Source organism: Salmo salar, chromosome ssa28 (assembly GCF_905237065.1).
Source record: "Salmo salar chromosome ssa28, Ssal_v3.1, whole genome shotgun sequence".
NCBI lineage: Eukaryota > Metazoa > Chordata > Actinopteri > Salmoniformes > Salmonidae > Salmo > Salmo salar.
The window spans coordinates 6618475-6639835 of record NC_059469.1 but is presented as its reverse complement, the minus strand read 5'-3'; the positions used below and the strand labels follow the sequence as shown (position 1 = coordinate 6639835).

The window sequence follows — 21361 nt, the reverse complement described above, 5'->3', positions numbered from 1 at the left end:
ACACACCTTCCACGTCGTTCATTATTTTCCATAGAACTCATAGCCCCTCGTTGATTATCCCTTATGTAGAAATGTGTTCAACATCCACTGAAGTAGCTAGCTATGGCAAGTTTACGAGATAGCTACTGTAGTTGCCATGGTAACCAAACAAACAGCTAACAAAACCATCAGTCCTAGCTTGCCATTATGAAAATCGAATTCAACAATGCCAATAATGTTTTCAATTTTCAGCAGCTCAAACATCGAACATGTAAGAATGAACTATATCCATTGAATTGTGCAGTGCAAATACAGTGCATTATAGGGAAATAATGCACGCTCTAGAATGCCCTTCAAGCCAATCAGAAATAAGTATTCAAAAATCCCATGGTATAATTAAGCAATACTGCATGAGGGGGTGTGGTATATGGCCAATATACCACAGCTAAGTGCTGTTCTTAGCACAACGCAATGCGGAGTGCCTGGATACAGCCTTTAGCCATGGTATATTGGCCATATACCACAAACCCCTGAGGTGCCTTATTACTATTATAAACTGGTTACCAACGTAATTAGAACTGCAACACTCCGTATTATTTAGTGCCCCATAAAATTACACCATATATAGATTCTACAGACCCTACTGAGTACTCCCAACACCACTTTTACATTGGCACAAATAATACTTTTTTTCAATTTCAGCCCACAATTGTCAACATACCACTCTGAACATTCTATTTTTCAATATGGTCTTGATTTGATTGATTCTCCATAAATTCCTTCTTGCATTTGCTTATAAGCGCAATAAAAATCGTCATTGATTAAAATGTAATATATTTTGAATTAGTTATCCACCTTGCAATGTTTTGAAATGCAGGATTTAATTTTGAAGGTTTCCTCATTACCATAGGAAAGCGACGTCACCGTCAGTGCTGCAAGCAGAATAGCAGTTCTGTTATTTTGGGCGTACAACCACCCTTTGTGAGGCTTTCAATATTACATAATTAATGTATTGCTTTGTGCAATTCTAATGGGGTTCGGTATGAATCGATATTTTGGTAGATGACGTATCTGCAACATGATAGAAGCTCCAAGCCGCAGCCTACAGGCTGATTTTAATGTGGACTGGGTATGGGATGCTTATTTGACAGCGCACTGATGTTCTCGTTGCCAGGAAGGATTTGACTCTGACAGTCATATTTATTGTCGATGTCACGGAATTCATCGCGTTTTCATGTTTTGTAACGATATGCGATAAATTCGCAGAAACTCTTCCTTTTTCATGGCCTCGGTGGCACGGTTTTGGGGGTCTGCAAACACAAATTCCAAGCTCTACATTTACGAAAATACCACACCACTTATGTCCACCCGACAGTGTTCAAGGGTATTGGGCTTGGGTGGTGTCTCCCCGGGAGTAGATACACCCAGGTCCGGCGAGCCTAACAGGGAGATCTTCGAGGCCTGCAGAAACGGAGATGTGGAGCGCGTGAGGAGGCTTGTCAGACCGGAGAATGTAAACAGTAGAGACACCGCCGGCAGAAAATCCACCCCGCTGCATTTCGCCGCTGGTAAGAACAGTTGATACCATGTTGCTAGGCGCAGGAAACATCTCGCTACAATGTTTCACACTGCAAACGCAACAAATATAGCAGACAATGTAACGAGACACGCTGTACAGTTAATAGTTTATTGTAACAGAATAATCCAGACACAAAGGCGTCTGTACAATGTGCGTCCACAATACATTCCCTAGTATCAAGTTGATTCATAAAGGACTTATTTTGAGGATTTACTATTGTATTATCTTATGTTATATTACACCTGCTATTTGATGTATCAATGCATTTATTAATAAGCAGTAACAGTCATTTTCCAATTACGAAAATGAATCAACGCATAACCACTAAGTAGGTCTGTTCATGCCTCTCTGTGGACCAGGTGCACCTATAAATCCATACCATCTCTCTTATTCAGGATTTGGCCGCAGGGATGTGGTGGACTACCTACTACAAAATGGAGCCAACGTGCATGCCCGGGATGAGGGAGGCCTCGTATCTCTCCACAACGCCTGCTCCTTCGGCCATTCTGAGGTGGTCAACCTGCTCCTGCGCCATGGGGCTGATGCCAACTCCAGGGACAACTGGAGTTACACACCCCTCCACGAGGCCGCCATAAAGGGGAAGAGCGAAGTCTGCATAGGTACAGTTGGATTCTGGCCTCCCTGTGAGGCTGTCCCCTTGGGAAAATATGCGTAGTTTAAGCACAGTGACTGTTCTCTCATGGCTTCAAGTATCATGGTCACATCTCCAGAAGAATCAGTCATAGATACCGTCTGTAATGTGCTTTAAGGACCGCTTTTGTAAAAGCCAAGTATGGCAACTTTGGTGTGCCCTCTCCATGTTGTCGGTGTAGAACATAAGCTATTTGTTGATATATTGTAAATGCTGATATGGGTGAATTTGGTGTTGTAGTGCTCCTGCAACACGGAGCAGAGCCAACGATTCGTAACACGGATGGGAGGACAGCGCTGGACCTGGCTGAAGCGTCCACTAAAGCAGTGCTGACCGGTGAGTGGGAGGAACATGTTCCTCACAAGCACTTTAGAAGCACCAAATTGCATGATTGAGTTAGTTTGCACTCCTTGCATCTATTTTTGGGCATGGGAACAGAATAAAACTGTTCCTCTGGGAACCAAGAGTGACAGAACACGTAGTTGAATGAATCAAAACAGTGAAGAACAAAAGTTATCTTGGAATACGTGGGCTAATATGTTTCCACACTTTCCTAATCACAGGTGAATATAGAAAAGATGACCTGCTGGAAAGTGCAAGGTGGAGTATATCTCAGATTTTTAAATGACCACCGTTCAGATGCCTTGTAATCAACTGTGACCGTTACTGTGATCTAAATGTTCTAATACATGTGATGCTTTCATAGGAGTGGGAATGAAGACAAGTTGATGGCCCTGTTAACACCGTTGAATGTGAACTGTCACGCCAGTGACGGTCGGAAGGTAATTCACATGCTCTCCTGAACTATTCATGAACAGACCACATTTTTCCATCACCTCTCTAAAATTCCAAATGCACTAAAATGAGGTAAAAGACAGATAGTGGTGCCCAAAACGTGTTACTAACAAAGAGCGTGTCAGTCTGGACAAACAAACAAATCCATTTCAAATGGTCCTTTGTGGTGCGTCTTTCAGTCCTCCCCTCTGCATCTTGCTGCTGGCTACAACCGTGTGAAGACAGTGCAGCTGCTGTTAAAGCACGGGGCTGACGTCCATGCTAAAGACAAAGGGTACGACTTGGTCTCTGTCCTTTCGTCATCCTCGTTGAATCAGTATCGTACACTGCAGGGAAGGCATTGTATGTCTTTCCAATACCGTGCGAGCAATTTCTCTGACGGATGACTCTCTCTGACGTTTCAGTGATCTGGTGCCTCTTCATAATGCCTGTTCCTATGGACATTACGAAGTCACTGACATTTTAGTAAAGGTTTGTCTGAAACACATTCTTCCTGTATGTAGCTTATGCATTCTTGTGTCCCTGTATATAAAATGTACTTTTCTTAACCCAGAGGCCCATTGAACATTCAAATGCTCATTGTACAAGTCTTGTTTGACCCATGTCTCTCCATCGCCCCTCCCTTGGTAATGCAGCAGGGCGCCTGTGTGAATGCCATGGACCTGTGGCAGTTCACCCCCCTGCACGAAGCCGCCTCTAAGAATAGGGTGGACGTGTGCTCCCTGCTAGTCAGCTACGGAGCCGACCCCACTTTCCTAAACTGCCACAACCAGAGCGCCATTGACCTGTCTCCCACACCGCAGCTCAAAGAACGCCTGGCCTGTAAGCCATGTATATTTTCCCCTCTTTTTCATTGTTCCTGTTCTTTATGAACCTTGGTTTTTTTTGTTGCTTAGAGGTCGCCTACTATACTCTAATAAAACTTAATGAAACAAATGATTTTAGGCAAGGGGCAACACCTTGATAATGAGTCCTGTTCTCCCTATGCAATAGTTGAACCCCTCTCTCAGCTGACCTCTTGTGTCTGTGACAGATGAGTTCAGAGGTCATGCCTTGCTCCAGGCAGCACGTGAAGCTGACCTGCCCCGCCTAAAGAAGCACCTGTCACTGGAGACCATCACCTTCAAGCATCCCCTTACCCATGAAACCGCACTGGTAAGACACCTCACTACTGAGTCGCCAACGTACTACAGATAGTGTTGCTACAGATTATACCGTCAATGAATTTCAATGCTAGTATCCCATATATTGTTTTAAGTTTCTGGGTCACTCTGTGCTCGCCTTTCGTCTAAGCAGTGTTTTAAGATCTAAGATGTGTGTTTAACAGCACTGTGCAGCGACATCTCCCTATCCCAAGAGAAAACAAGTGTGCGAGTTACTGCTGAGGAAAGGGGCCAACGTAAATGAGAAGACTAAAGAGTGAGTGGTGCAAAGTGTCAGTCAGTAACCCTTATCCCACAAGCAATTACCAGTCACTTTACTCTTACCATTGTTGATATGACAGATATAAATGAGTCTGAATGCTCTGATAAGACTCTGAACTAAAGGCTGACGGTTTTTCCATTGTGCAACCCATAGGAAAAGAAATTACAGCCACTTTAACTTGTTTGTGATGTGATTTGTCTAAGCTTCCTGACCCCCTTGCACCTGGCTTCTGAAAAGTCACACAACGACATAATCGAGGTGTTGGTGAAACATGAGGCAAAGGTAAGTTCAGGTGTTATCATAGTGTTATTAATAGCATAAAGATCAAGCCAACGTGTGTATTTGCTTAATGGCCTATGATTCAGCGTGTGTGTGTGTGTGTGTGTGTGTGTGTGTGTGTGTGTGTGTGTGTGTGTGTGTGTGTGTGTGTGTGTGTGTGTGTGTGTGTGTGTGTGTGTGTGTGTGTGTGTGTGTGTGTGTGGTAATGGTGCATCAGGGCTCTAAATGTAAAACAAAATCCTTAGTGCTCCCAATTTTAAAGTTAGGACCACAAAATAAAATCTAGGAATATATTTTTGTATTGATTGAAATTAAGCAAGAGATCAGTCATTCATGCTACAATCATTGATCTTCTAAAGAAGCTATGCCTTTTCCTTTCTTTCTGTGCCTCAAAATGTTTAAATATACTGGGCCATTAGCTAGCTAATGAGGTAACATGACTGAACAAGGTGTAAACAAATGCCTGTGAGTGGTTTTGGAACGACCCGCGACATGGTTATTTATAGAACAGGCTCTAAAAAGTCACTTCTTGGTCAGGCACTCAGAGACAACTGCACAGCGGAAGCCTATCTTTACAACAGTTATTATCTGGCGGATTTTTTTTCTTTTGTTTTCCCCTGGTCGCACTGGTGCTCCCAAAATAAAATGTCAGGTCGACACAGGAAATATCTAGGAGCATATGCAACCAAAATGGTCACACTTTAGAGCCCTCGGTGCAATGCATGTGTTTCTTGATAATACGAAGTGTCAATATTTGATTCTATCTGTCCCTATGAAATAAATGAATTACTATTATCTCCCTATAGGTCAATGCCTTGGACAACCTGGGCCAGACAGCTCTGCACCGTGCGGCCCACTGTGGCCACCTCCAGACCTGCCGTCTGCTGCTGAAAGCAGGCTGCGACCCCCTCGTCATGTCTCTACAAGGTTTCTCTCCATCCCAAATGGGCAATGAGAGTGTGCAGGAGATACTGCATGGTAGGCTGGAAACAGCTAGGAGTATGTTACATGTTACACAAACAGACAGGAACCTGGTTTGTGATGATCATTCTGGGTTGAAATATTTGGTCCCGTTTCAAGTGTCAGTAAATGCCTTATTTATGTCTTTCAGAGGGAACTCTGATTGGAAACTCTGATGTTGACTGGCAGTTGCTAGAAGCCTCCAAGTCTGGAGATTTGGAGATTGTTAAAGTAACTATCTCCAATACATTTTGGCATAATCTGACCAACCAATGGCCTATTGTTGTAACACTCATATTACAAGTTATTTATTTCAAATGGTAACAGTAGTCTTCGTGGTAACATGTCTGCTGTCTTTGTGTTTGCAGAAGCTGTGCACCATGCAGAATGTGAACTGTAGGGATGTAGAGGGCCGTCAATCCACCCCGCTCCACTTTGCGGCGGGGTATAACCGTGTGTCTGTGGTGGAGTACCTTCTACTGCATGGGGCTGACGTCCATGCCAAAGACAAAGGGTGAGCACAGGTCCTGACTTAGGCCAGGAGCTTTTCCCGGTCAGGTCATTTGGTCAGGAAAAACGCAAGGCTCTACCTATCCTCTAATGGGCCTGAGTCAGACTCGTCGCTCAGAAGGGTAATGTGTGTCCGTCTCGCTCTCTCTTGCTCTGTCTCCTGCAGCGGCCTGGTCCCCCTACACAACGCCTGCTCCTACGGTCACTATGAGGTGGCTGAATTGCTGGTCATCCACGGGGCTGTGGTCAACATAGCTGACCTGTGGAAGTTTACCCCTCTGCACGAGGCCGCCGCCAAGGGCAAATACGAGATCTGCAAACTGCTGCTGCAGGTAAGTAGTTTGTTTCCCTCTTACAGATTAGTGCTAGTCTATTTTCAATTGTGTTGGACCATCTACAGTGCCACTTGGATTTGAATGATTTAGAGTCATCACTTACCCTGAAAATAATTCCGTTTGAATTTCGAGAGACCAGATACATCCTAATCCTGTGCAGTAGAACACATACTATAGAGCCTTCCTGTTCTAGCACAGATTATCTAAACACACAGTCCTATCGCTCCCCTCCCAGCACGGTGCAGACCCGACCAAAAAGAACCGAGATGGGAGCACTCCACTGGACCTGGTGAAGGACGGGGACACTGACATGCAGGACCTGCTAAGAGGAGACGCTGCCCTGCTGGACGCAGCCAAGAAGGGCTGTCTGGCCCGGGTCGAGAAGCTCTGCAGCCCTGATAATGTTAACTGTAGAGACGCACAGGGACGGCACTCTACACTGCTACACCTGGCAGGTCAGTCAGCGCACTGGAGCTTTCTGTAAGGATAGTGATCTTGAACCCTAGTCATTGAGAGCTTCAGGGTGTACAAGCGGTTGTTCCAACCCAACAGTCACAAGTTTAAGGGTTTAGAATATTTATTGAGAAATGTAATGGATGTGAGAATGAGGATCCGGGAGGGGAATGAGAATGGACCGGGTGAAGCCGAGGGCTGCAGATGAAGGATCCAGGTGGTTGGACTCGGTAGAGTTTGGCTTGGAGTCCCAGGTAGACCTCATCAGGCCGTGGAAGTTGGGCTGCTGAAGAAGGAATGATTTTTAAATGGACCACCCTTGGCAGGAAAATCGTCACTCGTTCATCCCGAGATGATTGTGTTTTCAGCCACCGGTAGCTTGTGGGTGCTTTATATGCGCTACAGTCAATTATGAGTGCATGTCTACTTATAATAAATATATAATTATTAACATACGCCTACTGTATGATAGCTAGCAAATGAATTAGCTAACTAGCGTTAGCCTGCCTAGCTGGAACTTCTGAAGAAGTGAAATGTTTTATTTCTTCAATTTCCAAAAGATAACCAAACAAAAACTTTTTACGAGACGTGTTTGTGCCGTCATGTGCATTAGTAGCACAATTTATAACTTATTTGCATTAGTTTTTACTTACACTTGTATGTTGACTTCTCCATTGATGTTGTTTTTAAGTTTTTGCTGACTTTTCTTAGCGGATGTACAATCGCCGTGAATTGAATTATGGGGAGTTTCAGGCCTTGGAGTGAACATAATTGTACACTCGGAAAGCCGACTAAAAACGAGGGCGGAGGGGCTTACGTTGCAAACTTCCCTTGCTTGGCTAATCATTTGGACCACCCTCCAAGATGACGACGGGGATTCCCCTAAGGGCATAAGGCGAGCACGAGGGTGTGTCTTTTAAGTGTTTGAACCACAGCCATAAAAGACACACCCTCGATTTGCGACGATTGTACATCTGCTAAGAAAAGTCTTCGAAAACGTTAAAACAACATCAATGGAGAAGTCAACATACAAGTGTAAGTAAAAACTAATGCAAATACAGTTGAAGTCGGAAGTTTACATACACTTAGGTTGGAATCATTAAAACTCATTTTTCAACCACTCCACACATTTCTTGTTAACAAATTATAGTTTTGGCAAGTCGGTTAGGACATCTACTTTGTGCATGACACAAGTCATTTTCCAACAATTGTTTACAGACAGATTATTTCACTTATAATTCACTGTAACACAATTCCAGTGGGTCAGAAGTTTACATACACTACGTTGACTGTGCCTTTAAACAGCTTGGAAAATTCCAGAAAATGATGTCATGGCGTTAGAAGCTTCTGATAGGCTAATTGCCATCATTTGAATCAATTGGAGGTGTACCTGTGGATGTATTTCAAGGCCTACCTTCAAACTCAGTGCCTCTGCTTGACATCATGGGAAAATCAAAAGAAATCAGCCAAGACCTCAGAAAAAAATTGTAGACCTCCACAAGTCTGGTTCATCATTGGGAGCAATTTCCAAACGCCTGAAGGTACCACGTTCATCTGTACAAACAATAGTATGCAAGTATAAACACCATGGGACCACGCAGCCGTCATACCACTCAGGAAGGAGACACATTCTGTCTCCTAGAGATTAACGTACTTTGGTGCAAAAGTGCAAATCAATCCCAGAACAACAGCAAAGGACCTTGTGAAGATGCTGGGGGAAACAGGTACAAAAGCATCTATATCCACATTAAAACGAGTCCTATATCAACATAACCTAAAAGCCACTGCTCCAAAACCACCATAAAAAAGCCAGACTACGGTTTGCAATTGCACATGGGGACAAAGATTGTACTTTTTGGAGAAATGTCCTCTGGTTTGGCCACAATGACCATCGTTATATTTGGAGGAAAAAGAGGGACGCTTGCAAGCCGAAGAACACCATCCCAACCGTGAAGCACGGGGGTGGCAGCATCATGTTGTGGGGGTGCATTGCTGCAGGAGGGACTGGTGCACTTCACAAAATAGATGGCATCATGAGGCAGGAAAGTTATGTGGATATATTGAAGCAACATTTCAAGACATCAGTCAGGAAGTTAAAGCTTGGTCGCAAATGGGTCTTCCAAGTGGACAATGACCCCAAGCATACTTCCAAAGTTGTGCCAAAATGGCTTAAGGACAACAAAGTCAAGGTATTGGAGTGGCCATCACAAAGCCCTGACCGCAATCCTATATACAATTTGTGGGAAGAACTGAAAAAGCATGTGCGAGCATGGAGGCATACAAACCTGACTCAGTTACACCAGGTCTGTCAGGAGGAATGGGCCAAATTTCACCCAACTTATTGTGGGAAGCTTGTGGAAGGCTCCCCGAAACGTTTGAACAAGGTTAAACAATTTAAAGGCAATGCTACCAAATACTAATTGAGTGTATGTAAACTTCTGGCCCACTGGGAAGGTGATGAAAGAAATACAAGCTGAAATAAATCATTCTCTCTACTATTATTCTGACATTTCACATACTTAAAATAAAGTGGTGATCCTAACTGACTTAAGACAGGGAATTTTTACTAGGATTTAAATGTCAGGAATTGTGAAAAACTGAGTTTAAATGTATTTGGCTAAGGTGTATGTAAACTTCCGACTTCAACTGTAAGTTAGAAATACGTCTCGTAAATATGTTTTGGGGAAATTATAGATAAACATTTTCCTTCTTCAGAAGTTCCAGCTAGGCAGGCTAATGTTAGTTAGCGAATTAATTTGCTAGCTATCAGTAGGCGTATATTAAAAATGATATATTTAATATAAGTAGACATGCACTCATAATTGACTGTAGCGCATATAAAGCACCCACAAGCTACCGGTGGCTGAAATCACAATCATCGCGGGACGAACGAGTGACGAATTAACGGCCAAGGGTGGTCCATTTAAAAATCATTCCTCCCTCCCTCACCCCTCGCCCTGCAAGTGTACACTTGTCAGACGTCATGATACGTCATCAGAAGTGTCCGCTTAATTTGAGGGCTGAGGGGATAGGGTGTGTCTTTTAAGTGTTTGGACCGTAGCCATAGTGTTGCAAACGGGAATGGAGGCTGTTTGGCAGCTGGTGCTTGTTCAGTTACTAGGGAGCTGTGTTCAAGGCAATTAGTTAAAACGTTGCATTCAAGTCTGGCCAACTCTCCTGAATTTGATTGATTCAACTAACTTATCATTAACGCCTGAAAAACCGGCAGACCATCAGGATGGGACTACGGATTTAGGAGAACAACATTTTCAGATAATTGCAGTTTCTGATGAAACTAATTATGTGTCTATTTTGTCAGCTGGCTACAACAACCTGGAGGTAGCAGAGTACCTGCTTCAGCATGGAGCGGAGGTCAACTCCCAGGACAAGGGAGGGCTCATCCCCCTGCACAACGCTGCCTCCTACGGGGTGAGTCCCAGCTACCCTAATCTACTGTACACACTCACAGCACAATCACACTCTAAAGGTGTCCATTGAGTCTTCCTACTACCTGTACGGTATGATTCTTCAGAGACACAAAAGTAAACAGGATGTCTAGAGGCTTGATTGATGTGCCTAGGTTTTTTTTTTAATGAAAGAGTCAGTGCCTCGTACTTGGCATACCAAACACTCACCAAGTTCCTTGTCAAAGGCTTCTTTAAAAATGTAACCATGAATAGGTTTCAGAGATTAAGCATACCTTTGAATAAAAAAAAAGGCATCTTCTGCGGCCTTTAAAACAAGCTCCTTTTAAAAATAATGTAATCATGAATTGGTTTCGGTGATGAGGCGAGGGGTGAAGTATGTATGCTGGCCAAATGATTAGCACTCATGTCTCTATGACACAAAACACTGTTGGAAACAAAAGGACAGTAGATTGCTTTGATCAGACCCTTGAGAAACGAGGAGCTCATCACCACCACAGTCCTCCCCGACCACCTGGTGCTTGCTCTAACTCCACACACAGATTGGATCATCTCAAATAAGCAGTGGTGTAAATACTTTAAAGTACTACTTAAGTCGTTTTTTTGGGGTATCTACTTTGGTTTACTGTTGATATTTGGACAAATGCTACTTTTACTTCACTACATTCCTGAAGAAAAGAATGTACTTTTTACTCCATAGATTTTCCATGACACACAAAAGTACTCGTTACATTTTGAATGGCTAGCATGACAGGAAAATGGTCCAATTCACCTACTGCCTCTGATCTGGCGGACTCACTAAACAAACATGCTTCGTTTGTAAATTATGCCTGAGTGTTGGAGTGTGCCCCTGGTTTTCCGTTAAAAAAAAACAAGAAAATGGTGCCATCTGGTTTGTTTACTATAGGGTGTTGCGATTTTTCTTTAAACCAATATTCGTAACCCTTTCTCTCCCTATAGATGTTTCTCCCCCTTTTGTTTGCTTTGTTTCTTAAACCTGTGTTGGTTGGGTTACCATCTCAACCAGAGAGTAGAAGAGAAAGGGTGAATTAACTTGTAGAGGTCTTGCCCAGTAGAAGTCCTATGTCTGAGTCTGAGATGCAAGTTGACCAAAAGAACGAGAGAAAGTTACAAGACACGAACCAAGAGCCAAGTGGAGTCCAATGTGTTCTCATTTGCAGCATGTGGATGTGGCTGCTTTGCTCATCAAGTACGACGCATGCGTGAACGCCACAGATAAGTGGGCGTTCACCCCACTGCACGAGGCAGCGCAGAAAGGGAGGACCCAGCTGTGTGCCCTGCTATTGGCTCATGGGGCCGACCCCGCCCTCCGCAACCAGGAAGGCCAATCACCGCTGGACCTCGTCACGGTATCCGTCCACACACACTCGCTATCCTGTCTCCGAGCTGACAACCTCTCCCCAACACGGGAGTGTGTGGGAAGGGGTAGCATAATCTGTCATCCTCACAGCCACCACACTCACCCGTTTGTCATGTCTGCTGCTCTTGGATACATGAAATCCCTCAAATCACAACAACACCCTGACATTGTATATTGTGCTTGTGATTCGTGTTAACAGCATGTTAAACATCACTTGCATAGTCTGTTTGGAATTCTTTCCAGTTTCGCTGTTGTTGAGGAGATTCAATGTCTCTCAATGGTTGTTTCTACACTCTCACATGGCCTGACCTTCACCAGCAACCACTGGGTGACATGACCTCTTTCTAAATAGAAGAGAGGACCTGTCTCTGTCTCTGGCAATGAAATGCCTGGAAATTTCTCACTCTCATCACACATTGCTAAATGACTTGAATGTACTGTATGCATGTCAAGGGTTTGCTCACATAGGAGCATGTAGCCTTATTCATACTTGCTATGCTCTTATGGGTTATTGATGTGTTGACAACGATCGCTAATGCAGTCTAATCGTGTTCCTCTGCATGGTTGTACTGTGATTGAGTCGTCAATATTTTGTGTCATTCTTAATTTCTCCTCCACGACTTGGTAAATTAGTGACAATGCCTCTTTCTCCTTTCTTTCTTTTCTTACTACAGGTGGACGATGTTCGTGCCTTGTTGACAGCGGCCATGCCACCTTCAGCCCTGCCCGGTTGCTATAAACCGCAGGTAATCAGTATGTCTTCCCCTGTAGGGGTGGTGGTCCCCCCCAGCCTCTCAGCCAGCTCCACACCCCTGTCCACCTTGGCCTCCCGCAACAGTCTAGACAACCAGGCCACTGCCTCCACCTGCACTGCCTTCCCTGAGCTACCTGCTCTCCTGGGGCCCTCTGGGGCTGTGGGCACGGACAATAAGGAGGTTCCAGGTGTGGATCTGAGTATCGGACAGTTCCTCAACAACCTTGGACTGGAACACCTACTAGAGATCTTTGAAAGAGAGCAGGTAAGCTGAACCCCAAAACGCAGCTGGCTTATGTCTGATAACATAGATAAACTTATTTTATATAAAAAGCTTCAAGGATGTCTTCAGCATCTGATGTTCCACAATAGGCCTATGAAGCATTACTTAAGATGCTGAAGGTGAGATCTGACATTTATTTAAAGTTCACAGTTTTCCCTTTTTGAAGATCACTCTGGATGTCCTGGTAGAGATGGGACACAAGGAGCTGAAAGAGATCGGTATCAATGCCTACGGACACAGACACAAGATTATCAAAGGAGTAGAGAGACTCATTAGCGGACCTCAAAGTACGTTGCAACCATCCAAGATTTAGATTTTTACTTGATCTTCATGTATGAAAGGGCAGTGTGCTTCGATTGAAGTTCACATCCTGAATTAAGTTTTGAACTACTGCAATAGTAAAAGAAGTTCATGTTCCTGTGATGCAGGTTTGAATCCGTACCTTACGCTGAACACGGCGAACAGTGGGACCATACTAATAGATCTGGTGTCGGACGACAAGGAGTTTCAGTTGGTGGAGGAGGAGGTACAACCGACACGATGACTCGCTGTCAAAGTCTTACATCTTATTGATCATATCTTGTTGTAAATTAGAAAATGTTGACTCGACTTTGAGTCTTGCTTTTGAACAGTTGCAGAGCACGATCAGAGAGCACAGAGATGGAGGCCTTGCTGGAGGGGTTTTCAACAGATACAACATTGTTAAGGTACAGTGGGCTGGTTTCTATCCACATTAGGAAAGCAAGCTCTGCTTTATTCTGTCCAGTTTAATCTAGTTAATGGAAGTCTAGTTAATGGAAGTCATTATTCAACTGCACATTCAGTTCATGTTATTACAACTTTATTAACCATGATTGGAATGTATTCTCTTATCCCTGCTTTGAGAGAAAAGCATTGTTAATTCACTATTTTCCCCTCTTCATCTGCAGATCCAGAAAGTGTGTAACAAGAAGCTTTGGGAGAGGTACACCCATCGAAGGAAGGAGGTCTCCGAGGAGAATCACAATCACTCCAATGAACGGATGTTGTTCCACGGTAAGAGAATAATATACAGAATAGCACAGCCCACATTCCAATGAGAACCCATCATCCATGACCCTCCAGAAAGCACTTGGGTCATGTTGTGTTCAAGGTTGATCATTTTTTTTGTGTGCAAGTGTTTTAGACACTCAGAAATCCTATTTACAAGTGCTCATTCCAGCATTCATTCTGCTCTTGACCCAACAGGTTCGCCGTTTGTGAACGCCATCATCCACAAGGGTTTCGATGAGAGGCATGCTTACATAGGCGGCATGTTCGGAGCAGGCATCTACTTTGCTGAGAACTCGTCTAAGAGTAACCAGTATGTCTACGGGATAGGAGGCGGTACAGGCTGCCCTCTGCACAAAGACAGGTCCTGCTACGTGTGCCAAAGGTAAACCAGCCATCCAGTCCTTTGATGTTTCTCTACCACAGTAAACCATATCAAAGCTGAGGTCTAAGTCACCACAGTACAACTAAACCAAGCCATAGCTGGGCGCTAATAACACGCCGATGAGACTTTTTCACAACGTTAAGAAAGAATGGCTCAAGTGTATCAAGTGGATTGGATTGGAATGGAGGTGGCATGATGTCTGATTGTCTGTGATGGGTTCTATGCGTCTTCAGGCACCTGCTGTTCTGCAGGGTGACCCTGGGCAAGTCCTTCCTGCAGTTCAGTGCCATGAAGATGGCCCACTCCCCTCCAGGACACCACTCTGTCACAGGGAGGCCCAGTGTCAACGGACTGTCACTGGCAGAGTATGTCATCTACAGAGGAGAGCAGGTACGGTAACTAGTGGCTTTGGCATTAGTGTGTGACTTTCATTTTGACACTAACTACTGAAGTCACTGGATTGTCATTCTTTGTCATCAGCCTTACATTCCATTTGTAATACTGCTCCTCTTGGATCTAATGTGTTAATTGTATGGTAGCATGCCCTTAGGACTACCAAGCTGTTCAAATGAACTTCATCTGACACCTGTGTCATTTACTCTAGGCCTATCCAGAGTATTTGATCACCTATCAGATATTAAAGCCAGATGCCTCTGTGGATGGATAGAAGTGGAATGGAGGAGGGAAGAACAACAAGTTAATTGTACAGAAGAACATCTCAGCCTGTTTCTGTTATGTTCGTCGCAGCGACAGCTTTACTAAATGCATGCACAAACAGATTTTTTTTTCTTCTTCTCCATTTGAAGCACTTCCATCTGTAGCCATTCTAACAAATGCTGTGTAGGACAACTACAACTGGTTAAAGTCTAACTGTAATTCAAAAAAACTTCTGTGTTATAGTAGTTATTTTCTGGAGACATTGTATATATTTCTTTTGTACTAGCGTGTTAATTTATTTAAATTTTTATGCCCAAGTTATTGTAAATGAATGACCTATAGAATATGTATTCCATCAACCAGCAGTCAAAATCTGTGTTTTCAAAGTCTGCCTTGTGGGGTTGTCTGGGTCATATTTATTAGGGCACATTGTAGCAAAATGTTTCAAAAGTTGTGGAATGGAAAACAAATGTTTATTGGACAAGCCTAGGTGGTCACTCCCTGTTTCAGTCTGTTTTCTTCCATTGGTGCCTATTGCCTAATGGCTTATTTATCCAGTATTGTAAATCAGGAGCTGGACACAATTTTAGATCATTATCCTGTTAGAAGGTGTATTGTTTGGTCTACATAGTGACAGTTAAAAGATCAGGATCGGTGTCCTTTCATTCAGTAATGGTGGCCGTAGCAAAGTCTTCAAATTTGAGGACTCCTAAATTGTCATAAATTGCCCCTCTACAAAGTCTGTCTTGCTTTGAAAGCGGTTTGTTTTACACAACACACAAGGGTGACGAGACTATGCAGAGAAAACAAAACATGTAGTTTGTCAATTTCCCCCTGTCAGTGTTTGAATGCGCTGTGAGAACCGTGTCTGTCATTTGAAATAACGTGAAGTTAATTTACACTAATATGCTGTGGTTGCGTGATGTTCTCGCAGCACTTTGTTCCTTTTGCATGATATTCCTGTCTGATTAACTCTCGTTAAGAGTTGTACGTCATGTTTGAACAGTGTTTGCTTAGTGCTAATTGGATGTATCGTGGCTGGATCTGGGTGGGAATAATCGCCACACAAACAGCCACATCAAAATAAATGAGCTATTTGTGAATCCTTGATTGTAAGTTGTTTGTAGCCTACTGTAAAAAACTAAAATTGTAGTTGTGGCATGTAATCACTTATGTACCAAACCTTACTTTGTCTGTTTTTGTAGGTAGTGGAATAACTATCATTGTTAATTACACATTTTTCACTTGTCAATATGATGTTTCCCAAGATAGTGTACGATTAGCCATACTAGCGTACTACATAAACTACTTAACTGCATACGCATTTCGACGTTTGATCTAGTAGAATTCACTCGTCTTTTACGACTCAAGTTTGACAACCGCTGATCAATTGACACGCTGTACCAAAATTAACGAATGCCAGGAGTCAACGCAATCACGCATTAGATGACGCATTCAAAGTTCTATTTTCGAAATGTCACAGCCTACTATAAACTTTTGTTTTTTTGCACACTATTTAGTAGGCTAGTATGGATATTATATATATACAGACACTGTCTTCCTACCTAGGCTACTGCTTTCCTGCCGCCTTGTTTTCATGAGATGTTGAGTGTCCAATAATGGCACTGTATCACTCTTCAGTTGAAGATGTTTTGACATGCAAGAGAAGACATTTGGGCAGTAGGAGTGGGCTTGTTACAGTTTAATGTAGTTTAACCTTTTGTCCGATCTGAACTGAGATGTACACTACGAAGCGGGATAGAGGAATTATTGAGACCACTTTGATAAATTCTGAGTTCAACTTGGGATAACCATTGACAAGAAGGTGGCTCACCTTTTAGCCAGGCAGTGGAGAGCCGGGGCGAAAGTAACACACCCATCTTCTCAACACAGAAGCTAGTGCAGTCAGCACGTTCCTAATGTGGAGGTCAACCAGTATATACACTACCGTTCAAAAGTTTGGGGTCACTTAGAAATGTCCTTGTTTTTGAAAGAAAAGTATATTTTCCGTCCATTAAAATAACATCAAATTGATCAGAAATACAGTGTAGACATTGTTAATGTTGTATATGACTATTGTAGCTGGCAACGGCAGATTTTCTATGTAATATCTACATAGGCGTACAGAGGCCAATTATCAGCAACCATCACTTCTGTATTCCAATGGCACATTGTGTTAGCTAATCCAAGTTTATCATTTTAAAAGGCTAATTGATCATTAGAAAACCCTTTTGCAATTACGTTAGCACAGCTGAAAATTATTGTCCTGATTAAAGAAGCAATAAAACTGGCCTTCTTTAGACTTGTTGAGTATCTGGAGCATCAGCATTTGTGGGTTCGATTACAGGCTCAAAATGGCAAGAAACAAAGAACTTTCTTCTGAAACTCTTCAGTCTATTTTTGTTCTGAGAAATGAAGGCTATTCCATGCGAGAAATTGCCAAGAAACTGAAGATCTCGTACAACGCTGTGTACTACTCTCTCACAGAACAGCGCAAACTGGCTCTATCCAGAAGAGAAAGAGGAGTGGGAGGCCCCGGTGCACAACTGAGCAAGAGGACAAGTACAGAAGAGTGTCTAGTTTGAGAGACAGACGCCTCACAAGTCCTCAACTGGCAGCTTCATTAAATAGTACCCGCAAAACACCAGTCTCAACGTCAACAGTGAAGAGGCGACTCCGGGATGCGGGCCTTCTAGGCAGAGTTGCAAAGAAAAAGCCACATCTCAGACTGGCCAATAAAAATAAGTGATTAAGATGTGCAAAAGAACACAGACACTGGACAGAGTAACTCTGCCTAGAAGGCCAGCATCCCGGAGTCGCCTCTTCTCCACTACAGCCCCGTTGAGGTTAATGTGGGCCTGTTCGGCCCACCTTTTCCTGTAGTCCACGATAAGCTCCTTTGTCTTGCTCACATTGAGGGAGAGGTTGTTTCTGAGAACACTGGCACATCATTGGCCAAGAGTGATGCTCCACGCTTTTCCTCCTCTATGTTTGATACTCCCCACTAGGGCTGTGGAGGTCATGTCATCTGGTTTTGTCAGCTGGTTATTGTCATGCAAAAGACTGCCGGTATCACGGTAATTTACCATTAATTAACAGAAACGAGTTTAGCATCTCCAGGTCTCCATGCATACAAGCTGCACACAAGCCTCTGATGCACGCTTTTAAAACATCTAGATGCACTGCAATACTTAATGCAGCTGGTGGCCACACCAGATACTGACTGTTACTTTTGATTTTGACCCCCCCACATTATTCCATTTGTGTTAGTCACGTCTGTGGAACTTGTTCAGTTTATGTCTCAGTTGTTGAAACTTGTTATGTTCATACAAATATTTACACATGTCTAGGTTTGCTGAAAATAAACGCAGTTGACAGTGAGAGGACATTTCTTTTTTTGCTGAGTTTACATTATCACAGTGGTGTTGGCAGTAAGTAACCTAGTGTATGTCCGTCTAACTCCCCTGAATGCCTCTATTGATCCTACAGCTATTGTATACAGTAATCATGTGCCTTGCATACAATAATCATAGCACTGTGTGCCCTAGTAGGAAGTCCACTGTGTGCAGCTCACCCTGCACTATCAGCTTACATATATGAATAACATTGTCATGGCTACTTCTGATAAGCCTCCTAGTAATGCAATAAAAACAATCAAGCATTGTAGAAAAGGGCTAAAAATAGCCCACATTAACATATGTAGCCTAAGAAACAAGGTCCATTAAATCAATAACTTGCTAGTAACAGATAACATTAATATTCTCTGAAACACACATAGATAATACCTTTGATGACACAGTGGTAGCAATACATGCTTATAACATCTACAGAAAAGACAGAAATGCCAATGGGGGTGATGTTGTGGTGTATATTCAGAGCCACATTCATTTAAAGCTTAGAGAGGATCTCATGTTAAATACTGTTGAAGTAATATGGCTACAGGTTAATTAATCTGCCTCACCTAAAGCCCATTTTGGTCGGAAGCTGCTATAAACCACCAAGTACTAACAGTCAGTTTCTGGATAATATGTGTGAAACGCTTGATAATGTATGTGATATCAACAGAGAGCTGTATTTTCTGGGTGAACTAAATATTGACTGTCTTTCATCAAACTGGACACTCAACAAAAAGCTTCAAACTGTAACCAGTGCCTGCAACCTGGTTCAGTCAACCTACCTGGGTATTTACAAACAGCAAACAGGAATGAAATCATCAACATGCATTTGTAAATCCATCGGATGAAGTGATCACAATATAGATGCCATATCTAGGAAGGCTGGGCCTAATATGGTGTATAAGAGGTCATACAATAAGTTTTGTAGTGATTCCTGTGTTGATGATGTAAAGAATATTTGCTAGCCTGTGGTGTGTAATGAGGAGCAACCAGACGCTGCACTTGACACTCATGAAATTGCTTATTCCAGTTTCTAATAACCATGCACCCAATAAGAAAATAACTGTAAAAACTGTTAAATCCCCATGGATTAATGAGGAACTGAACATTTTTATGGTTGAGAGGGATGAGGCAAAAGGAATAGCAAATAAGTCTGTCTGCACAACCGATTGGAAAACGTACTGCAAATTTTGAAATCATGTGACTAAACTGAATAAAAAGAACAAGAAACTATTCTATGAAACAAAGATTAAATGATAGTAAAAAATCTTTGAAGCACCTTAAATGAAATGTTGGCCAAAAAGGCAAACTCAGCTCCATCATTCATTGAATCAGATGGCTCATTCATCACAAACACACTGATATGTCCAACTACTATAATGATTTTTTTCATTGGCAAGATCAGAAAACTTAGGCCTGACATGCCAGCAACAAACACCGACACTACACTGACCAAATCACTGACCAAATTATGAAATACAAGCATTGTAATATTGAGTTCCGTCTATCAACAATGACAAGCCACCTGGGTCCGACAACTAGGATGGAAAATTACTGAGGATAATAGCGGACAATATTGCCACTCATATTTGCCATATCATCAATCAAAGTCTACAAGAAGTGTGTACTTTCAAGCCTGGATAGAAGCAAAAGTCATTCCGCTACCCAAGAATAGTAATGCCCGCTTTACTGGCTCAAATAGCCAACCAATCAGCCTGTTACCAACCCTTAGTAAACTTTTGGAAAAAATGGTGTTTGACCAGATACAATGCTATTCTACTGTAAACAATAGTGGGAGCTGTTTTGCTAGACTTCAGTGCTTCATAGTCTGCTGCTGGAAAAATTGACAAAAGACTTTCAGCACGCTTATAGGGAAGGACATTCAACACACACAGGGTGTTCTTTAATGGAAGCCTCTCCAACATAACCCAGGTAGAATCAGGAATTCCCCAGGGCAGCTGTCTAGGCCCCTTACTTTTCTCAATCTTTACCAATGACATGCTTTGAGTAAAGCCAGTGGGTCTATGTATGCGGATGACTCAACACTATACACGTCAGCTACTACAGCGAGTGAAATTACTCCAACACTTAACAAAGAGCTGGAAGTCAGTTTCAGAATGGGTGGTAAGAAATAAGTTAGTCCTAAATATTTCAAAAACTACAAGCATTGTATTTGGGACAAACCACTCACTAAACCTCAACAAAATATTGAAATTGATCAAGTTGAGATGACTAAACTGCTTGGAGTAACCCTGGATTGTAAACTGTCATGGTCAAAACTGTAGCTAAGATGGGGACACAGCCCGGACCCCCCATGCATACCCCACAAGACATGCCACCAGAGGTCTCTTCACAATAACCAAGTCCAGAACACATTATTTGTATTTATTAAGGATCCCCATTAGCTACATAGAGCCATGACTACATGGAACTCTATTCCACATCAAGTAACTCATGCAAGCAGTGGAATCAGATTTAAAAAACTGATAAACACACCTTATGGAACAGCGAGGTATGTGAAGACACACACACAGGCACAGACACACGCATACACATGCTAACACACGCACTCTACACACATGTACACATGGATTTTGTACTGTAGATATGTGGTAGTAGAGTAGAGGCCTGAGGCAGCAGCTAATGGCAATCCTTAATAAATACTAATACAAATCTAAACCAGCACCTCTACCAGAGACCACCACACGGTGGTGCTCTTTGTCACATATAGATGGACTTGACCCTCCAGCCTGGTCTCATAAACTAGATGTAACATAGCACGTGGAAATCCGGGACACTCAAATTACACTGAACAAAATGATGAATGCAACATGTATAGTGTTGGTCCCATGTTTCATGACCTGAAATAAAAGATCCCAGAAATGTTCCATACGCACAAAAAGCTTATTTCTCACAAATTTGGTGCACAAATGTGTTTACATCCCTGTTAATGAGCATTTCTCCTTTGCCAATATAATCCATCCACCTGACAGGTGTGGCATATCAAAAAGCGTATTAAACAGCATGATCATTACACAGGTGCACCTTGTGCTGGTGACAATGCAAGGCAACTGTAAAATGTGCC

At 42.8% G+C, this 21361-nt stretch overlaps 1 protein-coding gene across 3 annotated transcripts; it reads left to right on the top strand.

Annotated features, from left to right (window-relative positions):
* The first annotated feature begins 494 nt into the window (after positions 1 to 494).
* LOC106589378 (poly [ADP-ribose] polymerase tankyrase-2) lies at positions 495 to 15984 on the top strand. Of its 3 annotated transcripts, XM_014179267.2 has the most exons (26): positions 500 to 1547; positions 1954 to 2178; positions 2451 to 2546; positions 2774 to 2810; positions 2917 to 2992; positions 3185 to 3279; positions 3410 to 3476; positions 3641 to 3827; positions 4039 to 4160; positions 4333 to 4424; positions 4634 to 4712; positions 5516 to 5687; positions 5821 to 5900; positions 6038 to 6183; positions 6346 to 6511; positions 6750 to 6969; positions 10287 to 10396; positions 11574 to 11762; positions 12448 to 12792; positions 12977 to 13097; positions 13239 to 13336; positions 13443 to 13517; positions 13740 to 13845; positions 14038 to 14224; positions 14458 to 14614; positions 14829 to 15984. In XM_014179267.2, the coding sequence occupies exons 1-26, from the start codon at positions 1262 to 1264 to the stop codon at positions 14889 to 14891; spliced, it is 3597 nt and encodes a 1198-aa protein (XP_014034742.2). In that variant the 5' UTR covers positions 500 to 1261; the 3' UTR covers positions 14892 to 15984. The 3 variants fall into 3 exon arrangements, 2 of the variants coding, with proteins under 2 accessions (XP_014034742.2, XP_014034743.2); XM_014179268.2 differs by lacking the exon at positions 11574 to 11762 and having other exon boundaries at positions 504 to 1547; XR_006762557.1 differs by lacking the exons at positions 14038 to 14224; positions 14458 to 14614; positions 14829 to 15984 and having other exon boundaries at positions 495 to 1547; positions 12961 to 13097.
* Positions 15985 to 21361: the final 5377 nt, after the last annotated feature.